This window comes from Leucoraja erinacea, unplaced genomic scaffold (assembly GCF_028641065.1).
Source record: "Leucoraja erinacea ecotype New England unplaced genomic scaffold, Leri_hhj_1 Leri_1579S, whole genome shotgun sequence".
NCBI lineage: Eukaryota > Metazoa > Chordata > Chondrichthyes > Rajiformes > Rajidae > Leucoraja > Leucoraja erinaceus.
The window spans coordinates 1-20,000 of record NW_026575868.1 but is presented as its reverse complement, the minus strand read 5'-3'; the positions used below and the strand labels follow the sequence as shown (position 1 = coordinate 20,000).

Genomic DNA, 20,000 nt, shown 5'->3' with positions numbered 1-20,000 from the left:
AAACTACCCTCTGTGGCAGTCCTATCTAACCTCTCTCTTGAAAGCAGCCAAGAGAACCGCCTCCACCGCCCTCTGAGGCAGAGAATTCCACAGACTCACCACTCTCTGTGAGAAAAAAGTGTTTCCTCGTCTCCGTTCTAAATGGCTTACCCTTATTCTTAGTGTGTGTGTGTGTGTGTGTGTGTGTGTGTGTGTGTGTGTGTGTGTGTGTGGTGTGTGTGTGTGTGTGTGTGTGTGTGTGTGTGTGTGTGTGTGTGTGTGTGTGTGTGCGTGCATGTACGTGTGTGTGTGTGTGTGTGTGTGTGTGTGTGTGTGTGTGTGTGGCCCCTGGTTCTGGACTCCCCCAACATCGGGAACATGTTTCCTGCCTCTAGCTTGTCCAAACCCTTACCAGTCTTATATGTTTCTATAACATTCCCATAACATTCCCTCTCATCCTTCTAAACTCCACAGAGTGTACAAGCCCACAGCCGCTCCATTCTCTCAGCATATGACAGTCCCGCCATCCCGGGAATTAACATGGTGAACCTACGCTGGGCTCCCTCAATAGCAAGAATGTCCTTCCTCAAATTAGGGGACCAAAACTGCACACAATACTCCAGGTGTGGTCTCACTAGGGCTCTGTACAACTGCAGAAGGACCTCTTTGCTCCTATATTCGATTCCTCTTGTTATAAAGGCCAACATGCCATTGGCTTTCTTCACTGCCTGCTGTACCTGCATGCTTACTTTCATAGACTGATGTACAAGGACCACCCAGATCCCGTTGTACTTCCCCTTTCCCCAACTTGAGGCCATTTAGATAGTATGTGACACAAAACTGCACACAATACTCCAGGTGTGGTCTCACTAGGGCTCTGTACAACTGCAGAAGGACCTCTTTGCTCCTAGACTCAACTCCTCTTGCTATGAAGGCCAACAGGGCCAAAACTGCACACAATACTCCAGGTGTGGTCTCACTAGGGCCCTGTACAACTGCAGAAGGACCTCTTTGCTCCTGTACTCAACTCCTCTTGTTATGAAAGCCAACAGGCCAAAACTGCACACAATACTCCAGGTGTGGTCTCACCAGGGCCCTGTACAACTGCAGAAGGACCTCTTTGCTCCTGTACTCAACTCCTCTTGTTATGAAGGCCAACAGGCCAAAACTGCACACAATACTCCAGGTGTGGTCTCACCAGGGCCCTGTACAACTGCAGAAGGACCTCTTTGCTCCTGTACTCAACTCCTCTTGTTATAAAGGCCAACATGCCATTGGCTTTCTTCACTGCCTGCTGTACCTGCATGCTTACTTTCATAGACTGATGTACAAGGACCACCCAGATCCCGTTGTACTTCCCCTTTCCCCAACTTGACGTCATTTAGATAGTATGTGACACAAAACTGCACACAATACTCCAGGTGTGGTCTCACTAGGGCCCTGTACAACTGCAGAAGGACCTCTTTGCTCCTAGACTCAACTCCTCTTGTTATGAAGGCCAAAACTGCACACAATACTCCAGGTGTGGTCTCACCAGGGCCCTGTACAACTGCAGAAGGACCTATTTGCTCCTGTACTCAACTCCTCTTGTTATGAAGGCCAACAAAACTGTACACAATACTCCAGGTGTGGTCTCACCAGGGCCCTGTACAACTGCAGAAGGACCTCTTTGCTCCTGTACTCAACTCCTCTTGTTATAAAGGCCAACAGGCCATTGGCTTTCTTCACTGCCTGCTGTACCTGCATGCTTACTTTCATAGACTGATGTACAAGGACCACCCAGATCCCGTTCTACAGAAGGACCTCTTTGCTCCTAGACTCAACTCCTCTTGTCATGAAGGCCTCTCTCCCCCCCCCTCGACAAACTTCACACCCCCTGCCCCCCCCTCCAATCTGACTCATTGTCCACATCCTGTCCACCACTACCCCCCCCTCCCCCGTTTCCTCTCTCTCCCCCCCCCTCCTCCTTCCGACCTATTTCACACCCCCCCCCGTCACTCACCCTGTGGGCAAGCACTCATCCAGGCGTTTGTTCAGGTAGCCAGCACTGGAGCTGAGCTGCCCTCCTGGGTTGCAGGCCGTTGCTTGTGTGGTCAGCTGCAGGCAGGCGCATTTCGACCTGCGGGAGGAGACACAACCGTCACAGATCGGACTGCAGAAGGACCTCTTTGCTCCTAGACTCAACTTATCTTGTCATGAAACTTATAGAACTTATAGAAACTTATAGGAACTTACAAAAAGGGGGAGATGCAGCGAGACCTGGGTGTCATGGTACACCAGTCATTGAAGGTAGGCATGCAGGTGCAGCAGGCAGTGAAGAAAGCGAATGGTATGTTAGCTTTCATAGCAAAAGGATTTGAGTATAGGAGCAGGGAGGTTCTACTGCGGTTGTACAGGGTCTTGGTGAGACCACACCTGGAGTATTGCGTACAGTTTTGGTCTCCTAATCTGAGGAAAGACATTCTTCATTGCAAAAGGATTTGAGTATAGGAGCAGGGAGGTTCTACTGCAGTTGTACAGGGTCTTGGTGAGACCACACCTGGAGTATTGCGTACAGTTTTGGTCTCCTAATCTGAGGAAAGACATTCTTCATTGCAAAAGGATTTGAGTATAGGAGCAGGGAGGTTCTACTGCAGTTGTACAGGGTCTTGGTGAGACCACACCTGGAGTATTGCGTACAGTTTTGGTCTCCTAATCTGAGGAAAGACATCCTTGCCATAGAGGGAGTGCAGAGAAGGTTCACCAGACTGATTCCTGGGATGTCAGGACTGTCTTATGAAGAAAGACTGGATAGACTTGGTTTATACTCTCTAGAATTTAGAAGATTGAGAGGGGATCTTATAGAAACTTACAAAATTCTTAAGGGGTTGGACAGGCTAGATGCAGGAACATTGTTCCCGATGTTAGGGAAGTCCAGGACAAGGGGTCACAGCTTAAGGATAAAGGGGAAATCCTTTAAAACCGAGATGAGAAGAACTTTTCACACAGAGAGTGGTGAATCTCTGGAACTCTCTGCCACAGAGGGTAGTTGAGGGCCACACAGTTCATTGGCTATATTTAAGAGGGAGTTAGAGGTGGCCCTTGTGGCTAAAGGGATCAGGGGGTATGGAGAGAAGGCAGGTACAGGATACTGAGTTGGATGATCAGCCATGATCATATTGAATGGCGAATGGTGCAGGCTCGAAGGGCCGAATGGCCTCTACTCCTGCACCTAATTTCTATGTCTATGTTTCTATGTTTCTATGAAGGCCAACAGGCCAAAACTGCACACAATACTCCAGGTGTGGGGAAGGGGGGAAGTAGATGACACACACACACACTCCTGGTTTAAGGACTATCTGGGAGGCTGCAAGGTAGAGTGGAGTTCAGAGAGGAAATGTATAACATGCGGTCTGTGTGTGCTTTCTCTGCGAGGTTGATATTGGTGCGTTACCAGTTTGAGTTTGAGAAGGAACTGCAGATGCTGGAGAATCGAAGGTGGACAAAAGTGCTGGAGGAACTCGGCGGGTGCAGCAGCATCTGTGTGGAGCGAAGGAAATAGGCAACGTTTCGGGCCGAAACCCTTCCGGGTTTCGGCCCGAAACGTTACCTATTTCCTTAAGTCCAAAACTGTACGCAATACTCCAGGTGTGGTCTCACCAAGACCCCGTACAACTGCAGGGTCCCTGGGTCCCATAGATAGAAACATATAATGCATTTCGTTGTCTCTGTACTGTACACTGACAATGACAATTAAATTGAATCTGAATCTGAATCTGATAGACAATAGGTGCAGGAGTAGAGGCCATTCGGCCCCTTTGAGCCTGCACCATTCTCCATTCAATATGATCATGGCTGATCATCCAACTCAGTATCCCATCCCTGCCTTCTCTCCATACCCCCTGATCCCCTTAGCCACAAGGGCCACATCTAACTCCCTCTTACATAGAAACATAGAAATTAGGTGCAGGAGTAGAGGCCATTCGGCCCTTCGAGCCTGCACCATTCGCCATTCAGTATAATCATGGCTGATCACTCTCTCTGTGTGAAAAAACCTGCCTTCTCTCCATACCCCCTGATCCCTTTAGCCAAAGGGCTACATCTTCCACTCTTAAATATAGCCTGAACTGTGTGGCCTGACTACCTTCTGTGGCAGAGAGTTCCAGAGATTCACCACTCTCTGTGTGAGAAAAAGTTCTTCTCATCTCGGTTTTAAAGGATTTCCCCCTTACCTACATTACAGGCTAGATGCAGGAAGATTGCTCCCGATGTTGGGGAAGTCCAGGACAAGGGATCACAGCTTAAGGATAAAGGGGAAATCCTTTAAAACTGAGATGAGATGCCAGAGAGTGGTGAATCTCTGGAACTCTGCCACAGAGGGTAGTTGAGGCCAGTTCATTGGCTATATTTAAGAGGAGTTAGATGTGGCCCTTGTGGCTAAGGGGATCAGAGGGTATGGAAAGAAGGCAGGTACGGGATACTGAGTTGGATGATCAGCCATGATCATATTGAATGGCGGTGCAGGCTCGAAGGGCCGAATGCCCTACTCCTGCACCTAATTTCTATGTTTCTATGTTTCTATACTCAAATCCTCTATGGCAAGAATGTCTTTCCTCAGATTGGGAGGCCAAAACTGTACGCAATACTCCAGGTGTGGTCTCACCAAGACCCTGTACAACTGCAGTAGAACCTCCCTGCTCCTATACTCAAATCCTCTACGGCAAGAATGTCTTTCCTCAGATTGGGAGGCCAAAACTGAACCCGCTGAGTTTCTCCGGCGTTTTGTCTACCTACGAGTTAATTTTACTTTAGTTTAGAGATACAGCGCGGAAACAGGCCCTTCGGCCCACCGAGTCCGTGCCGACCATCGATCCCCGCGCACTAACACTATCCTACGCACACAGGAGGAAGACTTCCTTAGCGCAAGTTGGTAGAACCAGTTTAGATAGTTCTCTGGGGTGGGAGATTGCAACCTTTGCCTGGTCCGCCCTGTTTCGACTAATGCAATCGACTCGACGTGCACAAAACGGAAGATCAAATAGAACAAGTTGTCCGACAACTTTAGGCTGTGCACGCCACACAAAAGAGGAAGGAAGAAGATAGTTCTTTGACGTTGGGCTTAGTTGTCTTGGTTGAGTGCCTTACCCTGGAGTTATAGCACAAGTACTTTTGTTTTTTACATTGGAATGTAATCGTGATAGGGCACGGAAACAGGCCCTTCGGCCCACCGAGGGGGGGAGATTCAGGGGGGAGGGAGTGGGAGTGGGGAGTGCCCGGGTTGCCACACCTGTCCTTGCAGTTGTAGCCCACCAGTAGTGGGGGAGTGGGGAGTGCCCGGGTTGCCACACCTGTCCTTGCAGTTGTAGCCCACCAGGTAGTGGGGGAGTGGGGAGAGTGAGGGGTGGGAGAGTGGGGGTGAGGGGGAGGAGAGAGGGGAGAGAGAGGGGAGTGCCCGGGTTGCCACACCTGTCCTTGCAGTTGTAGCCCACCAGTAGTGGGGAAGTGAGGTGGGGGATGGGGGGGGGGGGAGATTCAGGGGGGGAGGGAGTGGGAGTGGGGAGTGCCCGGGTTGCCCACACACCTGTCCTTGCAGTTGTAGCCCACCAGGTAGTGGGGGAATGGGGAGAGTGAGGGGTGGGAGTGGGGGGGGGGAAGATTCAGGGGTAAAGGGAGTGGGTGGGGAGGGCCCGGGTTGCCACAACCTGTCCTTGCAGTTGTAGCCCACCAGGTAGTGGGGGAGTGGGGGAGAGTATGGGGTGGGAGTGGGGAGTGCCCGGGTTGCCACACCTGTCCTTGCAGTTGTAGCCCACCAGTAGGGGGGGGGGTGAGGAGGGGGGGGGGGGTCTAGTGAGGAGTGGGGGAGGGGGGAGATTCAGGGGGGGAGGGAGTGGGTGGGAGTGCCAGGGTTGCCACACCTGTCCTTGCAGTTATAGCCCACCAGTAGTGGGGGGGTGAGGAGGGGGGGGGGGGGGAGATTCAGGGGGGGAGGGAGTGGGTGGGGAGGGGGGCCTGGGTTGCCACACCTGTCCTTGCAGTTGTAGCCCACCAGGTAGTGGGGGAGTGGGAGGAGAGTGAGTGAGGGGTGGGAGTGGGGGGGGGGGGGAGATTCAGGGGGGGAGGGAGTGGGGAGTGGGGAGTGCCCGGGTTGCCACACCTGTCCTTGCAGTTGTAGCCCCCACAGGTAGTGGGGAGGGGGGAGAGTGAGGGGTGGGAGTGGGGGGGGGGGGGGGGGGGGGGGGGGGGGGGGGAGAGGTCAAGGAGGTGGGAGTGAGAGGGGGGGGGGGAGATTCAAGGAGTGAGAGTGGGGAGTGCCCGGGTGTCAGGGGGGTGAGTGGGGGGAGATGGGGGGGGGGGGGGGGGGGGGGGGGGAGGGGGGAGGAAGTGGGAGTGGGGGAGGGGCCAGGGTTGCCACACCTGTCCTTGCAGCAGGGTGCAGTTGTAGTTTCCTTCCCCACCAGGTAGTGGGGGAGTGGGGGAGGGGGGTAGTGTGGGGGGGGGGGGGGGGGGGGGGTGGGGGAGAGTCAGGGGGGGGACAGTGGGAGTGGGAGTGGGGAGGGGGAGATTCAAGGAGTGGGAGATTCAAGGAGTGGGAGTGGGTCTAGTGGGGGGGGGGTGTGGGGAGAGTCGGGGGGGGGGGGGGGGGGAGGGGGAGTGGGTCAACCTGTCTAGAGGAGGTGTTAGTGTGGGAGTGGGGTGGGGGGGGTGAGTGGGAGTGGGGAGGGGGAGATTCAGGGAGTGGGAGTGAGAGTGGGGAGGGCCCGGGTGCCACAACCTGTCCTTGCAGCCGTCTGTGCAGTTGTAGCCCACCAGGTAGTGGGGGAGTGGGGGAGGGGGTCTAGGTGAGGGGAGAGGGGGTGGGAGAGTCAGGGGGGAGGGGGAGTGGGAGTGGGAGAGGGGAGAGATTCAAGGAGTGGGAGTGAGAGTGGGGAAGGGCGCGGGTTGCAACACCTGTCCTTGCAGCCGTCTGTGCAGTTGTAGCCCACAGGTAGTGGGGGAGTGGGGAGGGGGGTGGGGGGTGAGTGGGAGTGGGGAGGGGGAGATTCAAGGAGTGGGAGGGTGGCAGTGGGGAGAGGGGGAGATTCAAGGAGTGGGAGTGGGAGTGGGGAGGGGGAGAAGATTCAAGGAGTGGGAGTGGGGAGTGGGGAGGGGAGATTCAAGGAGTGGGAGTGGAAGTGGGGAGTGTAGGGCCGGGTTGCCACACCTGTCCTTGCAGACGTCTGTTCACTCGCATCCCACCAGGTAGTGGGGGAGTGGGGAGGGGGGGTCTAGTGAGGGGTGGGGTGGGAGAGTGTCATGGAGGAGGAGGTGGGAGTGGGGAGGGGGAGATTCAGGGAGGAGGGAGTGAGAGTGGGGAGTGGCCCGGGTTGCCACACCCGTCCTTGCAGTTGTAGCCACCAGGTAGTGGGGGAGTGGGGAGTGAGGGGTGGGAGTGGGGAGTGGGGGGGGAGGAGGAGGAGTGGGAGTGGGGAGGGGGAGATCAGGGAGGAGGGAGTGGGGAATGGGGAGTGCCCGGGTTGGCCACACCTGTCCTTGCAGCCGTCTGTGCACTCGCATCCACCAGGTAGTGGGGTAGTGGGGAGGGGGAGAGTCAGGGAGGAGGGAGTGGGAGTGGGGAGTGCCCGGGTTGCCACACCTGTCCTTGCAGCTGTCGGTACAGTTGTAGCTCACCAGGTAGATGGGAGGAGAGGAGTGAGGGTGGGAGTGTGGGGGGGGGAGATTCAGGGGGAAGGGGGGGGAGTGGGAGGGGAGAGTGGGGGAGGGGGTCTAGTGAGGGGTGGGGTGGGAGAGTCAGGGAGGAGGAAGGGGGAATGGGAGGGGGAGATTCAAGGAGTGGGAGGTGAGAGTGGGGAGGGCCCGGGTTGCCACACCTGTCCTTGCAGCCGTCTGTTCACTCGCATCCCACCAGGTAGTGGGGAGTGGGGTGGGGGTCTAGTGAGGGGAGGGGTGGGAGAGTCAGGGAGGTGGGGGAGTGGGGAGGGGGAGAGTCAGGGAGGAGGGAGGAGAGGTGAGAGTGGGGAGTGCCAGGTGGTTGCCACACCTGTCCTGCAGCCGGTCTGTGCACTCGCATCCCACCAGGTAGTGGGGGGAGTGGGGATTGGGGTCTAGTGAGTGGGTGGGGAGGGGTGGGAGAGTCAGGGGGGAGGGAGTGGGAGTGGGGAGGGGGTCTATGGGGGGGTGGGAGAGTCAGGGAGGAGGGGAGTGGGGAATGGGGAGGGGGAGATTCAAGGAGAGGGAGGGAGAGTGGGGAGTGGCCCGGGTTGCCACACCTGTCCTTGCAGCCGTCTGTGCACTCGCATCCCACCAGGTAGTGGGGGGGGGAGTGGGGAGTGGGGGGGGGGTCTAGTGACGAGTGGGGAGGGGGAGAGTCATGGAGGAGGGAGTGGGAATGGGGAGGGGGAGAGTCAGGGAGGAGGGAGTGAGAGTGGGGAGTGCCCGGGTTGCCACACCTGTCCTTGCAGCCGTCTGTGCAGTGTAGCCCACCAGGTAGTGGGGGAGTGGGGAGGGGGGGGGTCTGTGAGAGTGAGGAGGGGGAGAGTCAGAGTCAGGGAGGAGGGAGGGGGAGTGGGGAGGGGGAGATTCAAGGAGTTGGAGTGAGAGTGGGGAGGGCGCGGGTTGCCACACCTGTCCTTGCAGCCGTTGTGCAGTTGTAGCCACCAGGCAGTGGGGAGGGGGTCTAGTGAGAGTGGGGAGGGGGAGAGTCATGGAGGAGGGAGTGGGAGTGGGGAGGGGGAGATTCAAGATTCAAGGAGTGGGAGTGCGCGGGTTGCCACACCTGTCCTTGCAGCCGTCTGTGCACTCGCATCCCACCAGGAAGTCGGTGTGGGTATTAATGTAGACCCCCTCTCCGGGGATGCGCTCCTTGCTGTAGGCCACGTGCGGGGGTGGGGTGGCGTCGATCTCGTTGACGCAGGAGAGGGCCACGTCCTCGCGCCCGCTGGTGATGTCGTGGATGAAGTAGAAGGGGCGCTGGGGCTGGAACTTGCGGTCGACCAGCACGTAGGGGTCGAAGCAGAACATCTCCAGGTAGAGGAAGTCGGCGGCGGTCTGGGCCAGGTAGCGTTCGGCCTCCTCCATGTTGCGCAGGGCCAGGCCGCACGGGCCCTTGTACACCACGTGGAAGGACATCTTGCGGTTCACCTTGCGCCGGGCGGTCATGCGGCGGAAGTCGTACAGCAGGGGGGCCAGCAGCGGGTTGCGGCCGCGGTGCTGCCCGCGGTAGGCGGACGCGGCACGTACCACGCAGCCCGGACCGCACGTGTGCGGCAGGTAGAACAGCTTGTCGGTCGGCGCCCGGTACGGCAGGTCCATCGGCATTCGCTCCTCGCCCATCTTGCCCGCATCCGGCTCCACTCGCTCCACGCTCGCCAACGGCAACGGCACCAACCTGCCCGGGAAACACACGCACGCACACACACGCACACGTTAGTAACAGAGGCAACACGTGCACAAGGCCATTCAGCCCCTCGAGCCAGCACCACCATTCAATAGCATCATAGACAATAGACAACAGGTGCAGGAGGCCATTCGGCCACTCAATGCAGCACCGCCATTCAATATCATCATAGACAATAGGTGCAGGAGGAGGCCATTCAGCCCCTCCAAACAGCACCGCCATTCAATATCATCATAGACAATAGACAACAGGTGCAGGAGTAGAGGCCATTCGGCCCCTCAATGCAGCACCGCCATTCAATAGCATCATAGACAATAGACAACAGGAAACTAGGTGCAGGAGTAGGCCATTCAGCCCCTCCAGACAGCACCACCATTCAATATCATCATAGACAATAGACAATAGGTGCAGGAGTAGAGGCCATTCGGCCCCTCGAACCAGCCCCATTCAATATCATCGTAGACAATAGACAACCGGTGCAGGAGTAGGCCATTCAGCCCCTCGAGCCAGCACCACCGTTCACTGTGATCATGTCCAATCATCCCCAATCAGTACCCCGTTCCTGCCACCTCCCCATATCCCTTGATTCCGTTAGCCCCAAGAGCTGAATCGAACTCACTCTTGAAAACATCCAGTGAATTAGACACATTAGACAATAGACAATAGGTGCAGGAGTAGGCCATTCGGCCCCTCGAGCCAGCACCGCCATTCACTGTGATCGTGGCTGATCGTCCCCAATCAGTACCCCCTTTCTAGCGTGTCCAAACCCTTAATAATCTTATGTTTCAATAACGGGGGTACTGATTGGGGATGATCAGCCATGATCACATTGAATGGTGGTGCTGGCTCGAAGGGCTGAATGGCCTCAACTCCTGCACCTGTTGTCTGATTATCTCCCCCTCCTCCTAAGTTCAGACCCCGTGTCCTATCCTCCCACAAACCCCCCCTCCTCTGCCCCTCCCCCTCCTCTCCTCCCACACCCCCCCCCTCCCTGCCCCTCCCCCTCTCTCCCCCCCCCCCCCCCCTTCCTCCCACAATCCCCCCCCTCCCTGCCCCCCCTCCCCCTCCCCTCTCTAATGACCCCCCCAATCCCACCCCTCCCCCCCCCTCTACCTCCCAAACAAAAACCCCCCCTCCCACAACCCCCACTCTCTACAAACCCCACAGCCCCCCCCTCTCCTCCCACAACCTTCCCCCCTCCCACAACCCCCCCCTCTACACCCCCCCCCCCCACACGTGCAGTACCTGGCGGGCAGGTTGGGGGCCGGTTTGCCGGGCGGTTCGCTGGTGGACGGTGAGTCGGGGTCACCGGTCGGCTCGGCCCCTCGCCCCCCCGACTGCCGGTTGGACGTGCTCTTCTTGGCCACCTGCTTCCTGGCCTGGGCCAAGATGCCCGCAGTGCTGGACACAGTGGGGGGGGGGAGAGAGCGGGCACAGTGTGGGTTAGAGCACGGTGGGCACACACACACTCACTCTCACTCACACGTACACGCGCACACACACACTCACTCTCACTCACGTGCACACGCACACACACACTCTCGTACACTCACTCACACACACTCACTCACACGTACACGCGCACACACACACACTCACTCTCACTCACGTACATGCACACGCACACACACACTCTCGCACACTCACTCACACACACTCACTCACACGTACACGCGCACACACACTCACTCTCACTCACGTACATGCACACGCGCACACACACTCTCGCACACTCACTCACACACGTACATGCACACACTCACTCTCACACACGTACACGCACACTCACGTACATGCACGCACGCACACACGCGCGCACACACACACACACGCTCACTCACACACATACACGCGCACACACACACACACTCGCACACACACTCACTGACTCACTCTCACTCACACACACGTACACGCACTCACACGTGCACACTCACGCACACACACTCACTCTCGCACTCACTCACTCACACACGTACACGCACGCACACACACAATCTCGCACTCACACACACACACTCACTTACACGCACACACGCACGCACACTCACTGACTCATTCACACTCACACTCGCTCACTCACTCTTACTCACACTCATGCTTACTCACACATTCTCACTTATTCTCTCACTCTCACACTCACATACTCACACTCTCACGGCCTAATTCTACTCCTTTAAGATGAACATGAGATGAGATGGGGGAGGAGAGGGCGGGGAGGATGAGGGAGGAGAGGGCGGGGGAGGGGAGATGGGGGGGGAAGAGGGGGGGGGGGGGGAGGGGAGGGAGGGAGGGAGGGCGGGGAGGGGGGGAGGGGAGGGGAGGAGAGGGAGGGGGGGAGAGGGAGGGGAGGATGAGGGAGGAGAGGGCGGGGGGGGGAGGAGGGGGGAGGAGGAGGGCGGAGGGAGGAGCGGGGGCGGGGGAGGGAGGGAGGGGGGAGGGAGGGAGGAGGAGGGGAGGAGGAGGGGAGAGAGGGAGGGGGGAGAGGGGAGAGAGGATGAGGGAGGAGAGGGGGGGGAGGGGAGGGAGAGGGAGGAGAGGGGGGGGAGGGGGAGGAGGGGGGGGGAGGGGAGGGGGGGGGGGGGGGGGGGAAGAGAGAAAGGGGGAGAGAGAGGGGGAGGGAGGGAGTGGAAGGGAGAGTGGGAGAGAGGGAAAGAGAGGGGATGAGGGAGAACGGGTGGGAGAGAGATAAAGAGGGAGAGAGGGGGGGGGAGGGAGAGGATGGGGAAGGGGGGGGGGGGAGGGGAGGGGTAGACTAGATGGGCCGAATGTCCCGACGGTGCTGCTGTAAGGTGTGCGAGTGTGGACTTACTCCAGCTTGTCGGTCGGGCAGGGGTGGGGTTGAGGGCTGTGGGCCTGGGGTGGGGGCTGCTGTGGTGAGGGGGGGGGTGGTGGTCAGGTCCTGGGTGTACTGCACCACCGGCCCCTTCGTACGTACAGCACCTAGAGAGAGAGAGAGAGAGAGGACAGGACAGGGAGGACAGGACATGGAGGACAGGCAGCTCTGTAAACAACGGGCGCGACTCCCGTTTCCCCCTTCTCCCCCCACCCACACTCAAGCCCCTCCCCCACCCTCACTCAAGCCCCTCCCCCCCCTCCCCTCATCATCAAGCCCCTCCCCCACCCTCTCCATCTCCCCCTCATTCACTCCCTCCACCCCTCCCTTCACCACCACACCCCTCTCTCTCCTCCCCCCCCACTCACTCCACCCCTCCCCTCCCCCCCCCACACCCCAGTTGGCAGCACCTCCTGCTGGTGACACACGGTGTGGCGCAGTGCAGCGGGCAGAGTCGCCGAGACCCGGGTTCCATCCTGACCGCGGGCACTGCCTGCGCGGAGTTTGCACGTTCTCCCACGGGAAGTTGGGGGGGAGAAAACCGGAGCGCCCGGAGGGAAGCCCACGGTGGGAGAGAACTTGGCAAACGCCACACAGACAGACGCAGTGCACGGGGGGGGGCCGGGGAGTTGAACACGGGTCTCTGACACTGTGAGGCAGCTGCACTGCCCGCTCGGCTGCCATTGCGGTAAACTGACATTGGGTCTCGGAGCATGGGGGACAGACTCACCCACATTAGGCCGGGTCCGCTGCGGACCACTCTGGCTGCCCTGGCGGAAGGCCGTGGTCATCTTCAGATTGAACATGGGCTCCAGGCGGGTGGACCCACGGTAGATCCACTCGCATCGCTTGTCATCCTGCAGTGGGACGGGGGGGGGGGGGGGGGGGGGGAGGGAGAGGGAGAGAGAGGGAGAGAGGGAGAGAGGGGAGAGGGAGAGAGAGGGGGGGGGAGAGAGAGAGAGAGGGAGAGAGAGAGAGGAGAGAGGAGAGAGGGAGAGAGGGAGAGAGAGGGAGAGAGGGAGAGAGGGGGAGGGAGAGAGGGAGAGAGGGAGAGAGGGAGAGAGGAAGAGAGAGAGAGAGAAGAGAGAGAGAGAGGAGAGAGAGAGAGGGGAGAGAGAGAGGGAGGGAGAGAGAGAGAGGGAGAGAGGGGGAGAGGGAGAGAGGGGGAGAGGGGGAGAGGAGGGGGGAGAGGGAGAGGGAGAGAGAAGAGAGAGAGGGGAGAGAGGGGGAGAGAGGGGGAGAGAGGGGGGAGAGAGGGGGGAGAGAGGAGAGAGGGAGGGGGGAGAGAGGGAGAGAGAGAGAGAGGGAGAAGAGGGCGGGGGAGAGAGGGGGAGAGAGGGGGGAGAGAGGAGGGAGAGGGGGAGAGAGAGAGGAGGGGGAGAGAGGAGAGGGGGAGAGAGGGAAAAGACCTCGTTAGAGTCCCGCGTACCATCCTGGTGTAGGGTGCTGTCTATCTGCGTGGAGTTTGCATGTTCCCTCCCCGTGACCCGCGTGGGTTTCCTCCGGGCGCTCCGGTTTCCCCCCAACCCCCCCCCCCCAGTGTGTAGGGAGTGGATGAGAGAGAGTGGGATAACTAGTGTGTGTGTGGACGGGGCAATCGATGGCTGGTCGGCACGGAATTTATTGACAGGTATGTCGAGGTACAGTGAAAGGTTTGTGTTGCGTGCCAACAGTCAGCGGGAAAGACTGTACATGTTTACCACACCTGGAGTATTGCGTGCAGGAGTAGAGGCCATTCAGCCCTTCGAGCCTGCACCATTCGCCATTCAATATGATCATGGCTGATCATCCAACTCAGTATCCCGTACCTGCCTTCTCTCCATACCCCCTGATCCCTTTAGCCACAAGGGCCACATCTAACTCCCTCTTAAATATAGCCAATGAACTGTGTGGCCTCAACTACCCTCTGTGGCAGAGAGTTCCAGAGATTCACCACTCTCTGTGTGAAAAAAAGTTCTTCTCATCTCGGTTTAAAGGATTTCCCCTTTATCCTTAAGCTGTGACCACTTGTCCTGGACTTCCCTAACATCGGGAACAATCTTCCTGCATCTAGCCTGTCCAACCCCTTAAGAATGTTGTAAGTTTTTATAAGATCCCCTCTCAATCTCCTAAATTCTAGAGAGTTATATAAACCAAGTCTATCCAGTCTCTTTTTCATAAGACAGTCCTGGACATCCCAGGAATCAGTCTGGGAAAACCCGTCTCTGCACTCCCTCTCTATGGAAATAATGTACCTTCCTCAGATCTGGAGATTCCAAAACTGTACGCAATACTCCAGGTGTGGTCTCACCAAGACCCTGTACAACTGCAGTAGAAACTCCCTGCTCCTAGACTCAAATCCTCTACGTCAAGAATGTCTTTCCTCAGATTAGGAGACCAAAACTGACATCCCAGGAATCAGTCTGGTGAACCGTCTCTGCACTCCCTCTATGGCAATAATGTCCTTGCAGAAGCAGTGGTGGGCCATTCAGCCCGTCAAGCCTGTTCTAGTGTTCAATGTTGTCAGAGTCAGAGGGCCATAGGCATTGATATATTTAAGAGGGAGTTAGATGTGGCCCTTGTGGCTAAAGGGATCAGGGGGTATGGAGAGAAGGCAGGGATGGGATACTGAGTTGGATGATCAGCCATGATCATATTGAATGGCGGTGCTGGTGCAGGCTCGAAGGGCCGAATGGCCTCTACTCCTGCACCTGTTGTCTAGGTAAAAGCGCGGAACGAGGCCCTTCGGCCCCACCGAGTCCGTGCCGACCAGCGATCGATCGCCCATCCACACACACACTAGTTACCCCACTCTCTCATTCACTCCTAACACAGCCAGCCACACAAAATAGTTACCCCATCTTGAGTTATCCTACAGAGGGTGTCTACGGGGTGGGGGGGGCGGGAAATAGACCCACAAACCCGTCCTTTGGAGTGGGGAGAGGAAAACCAGAGCGCCCAGCAGGAATTCCACAGGCCACGGGGTTGAGGGAACGTGCAGGGCTCCCACCCAGAAATGCAGTGGAGGACGGGGAGGGATCCCGGGTCTCTGGCGCCGAGATGTGCAGCCACAGCTCTACCCGCATTGCTCAGACTGGTATAATGGCCGAATTCTCGCCCAACTTGCCCCAAACTATCACCTATGAATTTAGGTGAACCACTCCAACGACGCAACAGAGGGGGGAAGAATTTGTTCCTGAGTGTGGTGGCGCTGCAGAGTCCGGCTGTGACGGGCAGTGCTGAGAAGGCTGGAAGGGCCGAAGGGCCTCACTCCTGCACGTCATTTGATCTCTGTCGGGCATGTTACCAGCTCGCCACCCAACGACACTGCGGCGACCTACCATCACCTCGTACTCACCGCCCGCCTCTTGTTATTGGCGTGGGGCGGGTCTCTCGCATTAACCGACGCCAGCGTAGGAGCCAGAGGTTCTAACTGTAGTCCCATCCGGTCCTTTGTGAGACCCCACCCCCTGCTAGCCGCCATTCACAGGTTCCGCTCAGCCTGGGGTGATGGTCCATAGGCCACGTGGTTGCCCGAGAGCAGGCTCTTGCCCTTGTCTGTCGAGGACTTCACCTTGGTACTTGTCGGCCAGGGCCTGGGAGGTTCTAAAGAGTTTGGAAAAAGCACAAGGTGAGGTCACAAACGGTCGGTTGGGTCAACAGACACCGCCCTTCGGGCCCCCCCACCCCCTCCTTGCCATAGACGTCCACATGCACGGCAAACCACATTCCACCAGGAGGCGTGAGGGCCTGAACATGACGGGCCACCCGGGGCGCGAGGACACTGCGGGTGCTCGGAAGGCCCCGACCACGGATGAACACGGAGGGGAGGCTGGCTGGACTATGGTGCCATCCTCACCTTGATGCCATATATGTTATGTTGTGTTGTGGACTTTCTTTGTTTGTGCTTTTTTAAAAAAATTTAATTCAATTTCAATTTCATTTTTAATATGTTTTATTATTTATTTATTATTTATTTTTATAATTTCTTTGTGATTTTTTTAATGATACTGCCTGTACGGGAAATTCATTTCGTTGTCTCAAATTGAGACAATGACAATAAATTTGAATACAATACATCCCTCCATTCACTGCACGTCCATGTTCCCCAAACAAAAGCCTCTTCAACTCCTCACTCACTCACATAGAAACATAGAAATTAGGTGCAGGAGTAGAGGCCATTCGGCCCCAACTTTATCTGCCATGCCCTTCCCTTCCCTTCCCCGACCCGACCCTGCACCCCAGCGGTAGAGTTCCTGCCTCACAGCCAATGCAGGGGGTATGGAGAGAAGGCAGGTGCAGGATACTGAGTTCGGATGAGCAGCCATGATCATATTGAAGGGCGGTGCAGGCTCGAAGGGCCGAATGGCCTACTCCTGCACCTAATTTCTATGTTTCTAATGCAGTGTCAGTGACCCGGGTTCCAGCCCCGACTGCCTGTGCGGAGTTTGCACGCATCTCTGCCTTACCAGAGATCGCCCATTTGTAGGTGATAGTAGAATTAGGCCACTCGGCCCATCAAGTCCACTCCGCCGTTCAATCGTGGCTGATCTATCTCTCCCTCCCCAACCCCATTCTCCTGCCTTCTCCCCACAACCCCTGACACCCGCACTAATCGAGAATCTATCTATCTATCTCCGCCTGAAAAATATCCGCTGACCATGTGGCCTCCACACAGCCGTCTGTGTGGCAACGAATCCCACAGATTCACCACCCTCTGGCTAAAGAAATTCCTTTTAGTGTGTGCGTGTGTCTGTGTGCGTGTGTGCGTGAGTGTGTGTGAGGATGTGCTTACGCGAGTGTGCGTGTGTGTGCGTGCGGTCGTGTGCTTGCGTGTGCGAGTCTGTGCATGCGGGTGTGTGTGCGTGAGTGTATGTGTGTGCGTGTGTGTGCATGAGTGTGTGTGTGCATGAGTGTGTGCGCGCGTGAGTGAGTGTGTGTGTGGGTGTGTGTGAGCACGAGCGAGTGTGTGTGTGTGTGCCCCTGCAAACACCCTCCCCTGCCCTGCCCAGCCACCATTTGACCCAACACTCTCCCCCCACCCTCCCCTGCCCTGCCCAGCCACCACTGTACACAGTAGCCTTCCTTACCCGTGGTGACGATGGCGATGAGCGCCCCCTTGTGCCAGGTCTTGGAGCGTTTCTTGCCCAGGATGCGCATGCCGTTGTAGAGGTCACCGTCCTTCACCACCTCGCCGTCCACGGGCGCGGCCAGCGCGCTGGGGGCAGCGGGCGTGGGCGGCGGCTGCAGCTGCAGCTGGAGGGCGGGGCGGGCGCGGGGGCTGCAGGTGGAGGACAGGGTGCTGGTGGGCGAGGAGGGCACGGAGACGATGGCACCGCCCGGTGGGGGCTTGCTCTTGTCGGTCGCTGCCACCGGGCCTCGCGACACGCCCGTCAGCACGGGGCCTGCTGGGGGGACAGAGATCAGTCAGACCACACCGGGCACTCTGACGCAGGCACGCACATACAAGGAATTTACCTTGGTGCTCCGCTCGCCATTAACACCACGACGTACAGTAGCAATTAGGAATGAATCGCGGAGCTCCCAACGCGGGCAGCGCTGACTAACTTTGGCGGAATCCTGGGAGGGAGAGGGGATTGGGGAGGGGGAGGGAGAGGGACGGGAGAGGGGATGGAGAGGGGAGGAGAGGGGCAGGAGAGGGGAGGAGAGGGGAGGAGAGGGGGAGAGGGGAGGAGAGGGGAGGAGAGTGAAATGCAAAGTGACAATGCTCGTGGACTTTGTGCAAAAAGACAAACTACAAACAGAATGAATCAGAATCACACATTAGAAACATAGACAATAGGTGCAGGAGTAGAGGCCATTCGGCCCTTTGAGCCTGCACCAGCACCGCCATTCAATATGATCATGGCTGATCATCCAACTCAGTATCCTGTCCCTGCCTTCTCTCCATACCCCCTGATCCCTTTAGCCACAAGGGCCACATCTAACTCCCTCTTAAATATAGCCAATGAACTGTGTGGCCTCAACTACCTTCTGTGGCAGAGAATTCCACAGATTCACCACTCTCTGTGTAAAAAAAAAGTTTTTCTCATCTCGGTTTTAAAGGATTTCCCCCTTATCCTTAAACTGTGACCCCTTGTCCTGGACTTCCCCAACATCGGGAACAATCTTCCTGCATCCAGCCTGTCCAACCCCTTAAGAATTTTGTAAGTTTCTATAAGATCCCCCCTCAATCTCCTAAATTCTAGCGAGTACAAACCGAGTCTATCCAGTCTTTCTTCATATGACAGTCCTGACATCCCAGGAATCAGTCTGGTGAACCTTCTCTGTACTCCCTCTATGGCAAGAATGTCCTTCCTCAGATTAGGAGACCAAAACTGTACGCAATACTCCAGGTGTGGTCTCACCAAGACCCTGTACAACTGCAGTAGAACCTCCCTGCTCCTAGACTCAAATCCTTTTGCTATGAAGAATGTCCTTCCTCAGATTAGGAGACCAAAACTGTACACAATACTCCAGGTGTGGTCTCACCAAGACCCTGTACAACTGCAGTAGAACCTCCCTGCTCCTATACTCAAATCCCTTTGCTATAAAGAATGTCCTTCCTCAGATTAGGAGACCAAAACTGTACGCAATACTCCAGGTGTGGTCTCACCAAGACCCTGTACAACTGTAGTAGAACCTCCCTGCTCCTATACTCCAGGTGTGGTCTCACCAAGACCCTGTACAACTGTAGTAGAACCTCTCTGCTCCTATACTCCAGGTGTGGTCTCACCAAGACCCTGTACAACTGCAGTAGAACCTCTCTGCTCCTATACTCAAATCCTTTTGCTATGAAGAATGTCCTTCTTCAGATTAGGAGACCATAACTGTACGCAATACTCCAGGTGTAAGTTTCTATAAGATCCCCCCTCAATCTTCTGAATTCTAGGTGACGAACTGGCGATCCACTGCTCAGGCCCTCGGAGTGCCGGCAATGCAACACGGGGGTGAGGAAAACGCCGACTGACCTGGCTGAGTGGTTGCGGCACGCAGTAGCCCCGACGGGGTTGCCGCCGGCTTCCGGGAAACCGCCTCCACAAACTTCTGGACATCTCGGGCCGACTTGCGCATGGCCGCCATGGCGTCCCGCAGCTGGTGAGGTAGCAAGGTGGAGTGAGCCAGTGGGAGTCAAGGGGCCTGTCCCACCCGCAGATTTTTATCCGGCCTCGTATCAGGGTCGGCAAACGGATTGTGTACGTTTCGTAAATCCAGCGGCGACAGAAAAAAACGTCCCGACGCTCGAAAAAAAACGGTGCCTCACCCCGTGACGTTTCAGTGACCTGATACATCAGTTAATGATGCCAGCACACAGCCGAATATCACCGCCAAGTGGGGCTTGGGAGTTGACGGGGACAAACACAACATGGATGAACACCAACCGGAGGGCACAAAGAGCAGGGGGGGGGGGGGGGGGGGGGGGTGTGTGGGGGGGGGGGGTGGTGGAGATTGGGCGTGGGTGGAGGGAGGGGGTGGGGGGGCCAAGTAGGGGGGTGGGAGGGGGGGGGGGGTAATGCGCGCACGGGGGTAGAGTTTAGGACACACATGGGGTGTGAGCGCAGAGTGGGGAGGGCGGGGTGGGGGGAAGAGGGAGAGACCAACCAACAATAGAGAGAGAAACACACAAACACACACACAGAGAGACACACACACACAGATGAGGAGCGAGCGAGAACACAGATGGAGAAGACACCCAAGCAGCGACCTGATGACACCCCCAACAGCGAGCAGAGAGGATGAGAACACCACCAGAGAGACAGAGACACAGAGAGAGAGAGACACACAGGCCAGATGAGAGAGAGAGAGAGAGACAGACACAGATGGAGAGAGACA

General features: G+C 57.1%; 1 protein-coding gene across 1 annotated transcript in view; it reads right to left on the bottom strand.

Annotated features, from left to right (window-relative positions):
• LOC129715984 (histone-lysine N-methyltransferase SETDB1-like) overlaps positions 1–19,262 on the bottom strand; it is a gene marked incomplete at both ends in the record, with an annotated part of 27,468 nt that extends 8,206 nt beyond the window's left edge. Inside the window, 9 exon segments of the mRNA XM_055665869.1 lie at positions 1,982–2,098; positions 8,732–9,343; positions 10,598–10,753; positions 12,165–12,180; positions 12,182–12,295; positions 12,919–13,045; positions 15,670–15,773; positions 17,258–17,575; positions 19,139–19,262. Coding sequence (XP_055521844.1) covers positions 1,982–2,098; positions 8,732–9,343; positions 10,598–10,753; positions 12,165–12,180; positions 12,182–12,295; positions 12,919–13,045; positions 15,670–15,773; positions 17,258–17,575; positions 19,139–19,262 — 1,688 coding nt within the window.
• Positions 19,263–20,000: the final 738 nt, after the last annotated feature.